Source organism: Pundamilia nyererei, unplaced genomic scaffold (assembly GCF_000239375.1).
Source record: "Pundamilia nyererei isolate P.nyererei 1_Seehausen unplaced genomic scaffold, PunNye1.0 scaffold00042, whole genome shotgun sequence".
NCBI classification, from domain to species: domain Eukaryota; kingdom Metazoa; phylum Chordata; class Actinopteri; order Cichliformes; family Cichlidae; genus Pundamilia; species Pundamilia nyererei.
In genome coordinates, this window is record NW_005187443.1 from 2,270,382 (window position 1) to 2,273,320 (window position 2,939).

Consider the following 2,939-nt stretch of genomic DNA (forward strand, 5'->3'; position numbering starts at 1 on the left):
TTTTTCCCCCCCACCCATTATTCACACTCTCACACGCATTATGCTCAGGGTACTGCAAGGGAAGCAGACAGTGAGCAGTGAACCAGTATGAGTCACTTCTAAGGCTTCCTGACTGATACTTATATAGTGTTTGACGTCTGCAATTCATCCAGCCTTGCTTGCTTCCTTCTCTGTTTTAAGAGTGGTTGAACTTAAAGTCTTCCTTTTTGGTTTCATTATCAGTGAAGGGGCAGAGTTTTTATCTTGTAGATATGTGAGAAAACCACTGACATGAACACGAAGATAGTGCTGTGGAAAAAAAATACATATATATGAGAGAGAGAGATGTTATCGTCTGTTATGCATCTTTATTTTTAGCTGTTTTATTTGATCATGAGTTGCTCTTTTATTAATTTTAATTCACTTTGGTGATGATCAGTTGCATACATAGTTCTGTGTACTGCTGTAATATCCTTAATTATCTTTGCATCTGCTTGTAGGGATGATAAATTGCATTTCTTTAGATTGCCTCATTGCACCTCCTGGTGGCAAAGTAGAGAATCACTTCCTAGAAGTTTGTGATTTACAGCAAGTAGCTGTCGCTCAGCTGAAACTATGCAGTTGTGAACATGTTTAGATTTTGTTACGTGAACACTGTGGGTGTCCCTCCACCTGAAGCTGTTGGAAAGTGCTTGAAGGCCTGAGAAGCATGAGCTAAATGTCGCCATATTCCTCCTCGTCTCTCTGTGAACGTGCCAGTCCTGTTGCACCTCAGTCACTGATGTCCATTTGCATTATGCTTAATGTGAACTTCCATGAGAATCGGCTGGTTCTTTGTGTGTTTGTATTGGCTTAAAGCAGGGATGTCAAACTCATTTTACCTTGTAGACCACATATAGCCCACTTTGACCTTAAATGGGTCAGACCAGTGAAACCAATGAAAAATGTGCAAATTATAGAAAAAGTTAGTTAATTTTGCAGACTGTCCTGTAATTATAAAATATAAATTTTTGTAAAGTTTTTGCTAATTTACCTTAGACAGCAACTTTCCTATCATTTAATTTTTTTGTCTGTTTAATAATTACTTTGGAGTATGACTGTCAATGGATATGAGCAATCTTTATCAACAGGATGATCTGTAAAACCTATGAAAATACAGGTAAAGGATAAAATCTATGCACTCCTTCACATTTTCTAAAGCCGCACAGTGGGCCGCATACATGTCTTCGCTGGGCTGATTCTGGCCCTTGGGCCTTATGTTTGACACCCCTTCCTTAACGAGATTGTGAATGCCTAACCATTTATTTTTCTTTTTGTTGACAGAAAGTAGTGACTGCTTTGGACAAGACTTGGCATCCAGACCACTTCTTCTGCGCTCAATGTGGAGCCTTTTTTGGTCCAGAAGGTACCGGCACACAGTCTTTGGCACGTGTTGAACTAGAATGCTTTTATTATTATTATAAAAAGAAGAGTGCAGTGTGAATCGGTGATTCTTTGCTTCTCTTCTAGGTTTCCATGAGAAGGATGGAAAAGCGTACTGCAGAAAGGATTACTTTGACATGTTTGCCCCTAAATGTGGTGGATGTGCCCGTGCCATCCTTGAGAACTACATTTCTGCTCTTAACTCGCTCTGGCACCCTGAATGCTTTGTCTGCAGGGTGAGTCACCGGGTGTATCTGCAGTGTGTTAGAATCAAGAGAAGCCTCTCCACAGAGTACTTCTGTCATTAAAAACATCTGCTGTGTCTTCCAGGAGTGCTTCACGCCATTTATAAATGGCAGCTTCTTTGACCACGACGGCCAGCCATACTGCGAGGCTCACTACCACGAGCGCCGTGGCTCGCTGTGCTCTGGCTGCCAGAAGCCCATCACCGGCCGCTGCATCACAGCCATGGGCAAGAAGTTCCACCCCGAGCACTTTGTGTGCGCCTTCTGCCTCAAGCAGCTTAATAAGGGCACCTTCAAAGAGCAAAATGACAAGCCCTACTGCCACGCCTGCTTTGTTAAGCTCTTCAGTTAGACTCTGTGCCTGTGTGCCAATGTGTGTGTACATGCGTCTACACGTTTAATGTCTAAATGCACATGTGGATATATGTGCACTTGTATGTCTATGTGCATCTATGAGTCAGTGGTTTTTCAGACAGGAGGCGTTAAGGTGAGAAATGTTTCCTGACTCCTAACTCCTGATACTGGAGGGACTTTCCGGGTTGCCCAACCTCTTAGGTTTGGCCTTTTACACTTTTACTAAAGAGATTTTTAACAGAGCCCAAAGAGATTTTTATTTTACTCCTGTGCTTGACAGGATAAGGGAAATTGGTTTTTTTGGGTTTTTTTTTAATTTCCCCCTCTCTCTGTGTGTGTGTGTGTGTGTGTGCGTGCGTGCGTGCGTGTGTGTGCGTGTGTGTGTGTGTGTGTGTGCGTGCGTGCGTGTGTGTGCGTGTGCATAAGTAAGCATATGAGAATCAAGATAAGAGCCCTGATTTGCAAATGATTTTCTGCCCCCGCTGCAGGACAACATCCTGCATCATGTGGCAGCGAGTCTATGTTGGCTAGTTTAATGCAGATATGTAACAGTTGCTTGATTGCATGGACCACGGAGAGTTGAGTTGCGCAGTTTAAATGTATGTGGAGAGTTGAATACACAGTGCTTGACTAACGAGTGTTAAAAAAAAATAAAATGTATTTTTCTAGATTTGGAAACTATTGAGGTGCCATTTAAAATAACTATGAAAACTCCCCATATGTACATAAATATGTATATGGAGCGCATATGTACACTGAGACACACACTGAACCATTTCTCCTTTACTTGTTTAAAATACTCGTCCAGTCTCAGCACACGCCAACAGCAGCTCTTGATGAGACCGTCTTCAGGTGCATTTTCTAAGTTGGTCCTCCTGACATGAGTTCTTGTTTTTTCTACAGTTTTTCTATGGAAATGAACCCAGGTGTTTTCACAGT

At 42.1% G+C, this 2,939-nt stretch overlaps 1 protein-coding gene across 1 annotated transcript in view; it reads left to right on the forward strand.

Annotated features, from left to right (window-relative positions):
* Nucleotides 1-2,343, forward strand: part of LOC102211295 (paxillin-like) — a 28,575-nt gene extending 26,232 nt beyond the window's left edge. Inside the window, exons 9-11 of the mRNA XM_005731300.2 lie at nt 1,303-1,384; nt 1,489-1,637; nt 1,732-2,343. Of these exons, the coding sequence (XP_005731357.1) occupies nt 1,303-1,384; nt 1,489-1,637; nt 1,732-1,998 (498 nt within the window). The 3' untranslated portion in view covers nt 1,999-2,343. The remainder of the gene's footprint in view (nt 1-1,302; nt 1,385-1,488; nt 1,638-1,731) is intronic.
* Nucleotides 2,344-2,939: the final 596 nt, after the last annotated feature.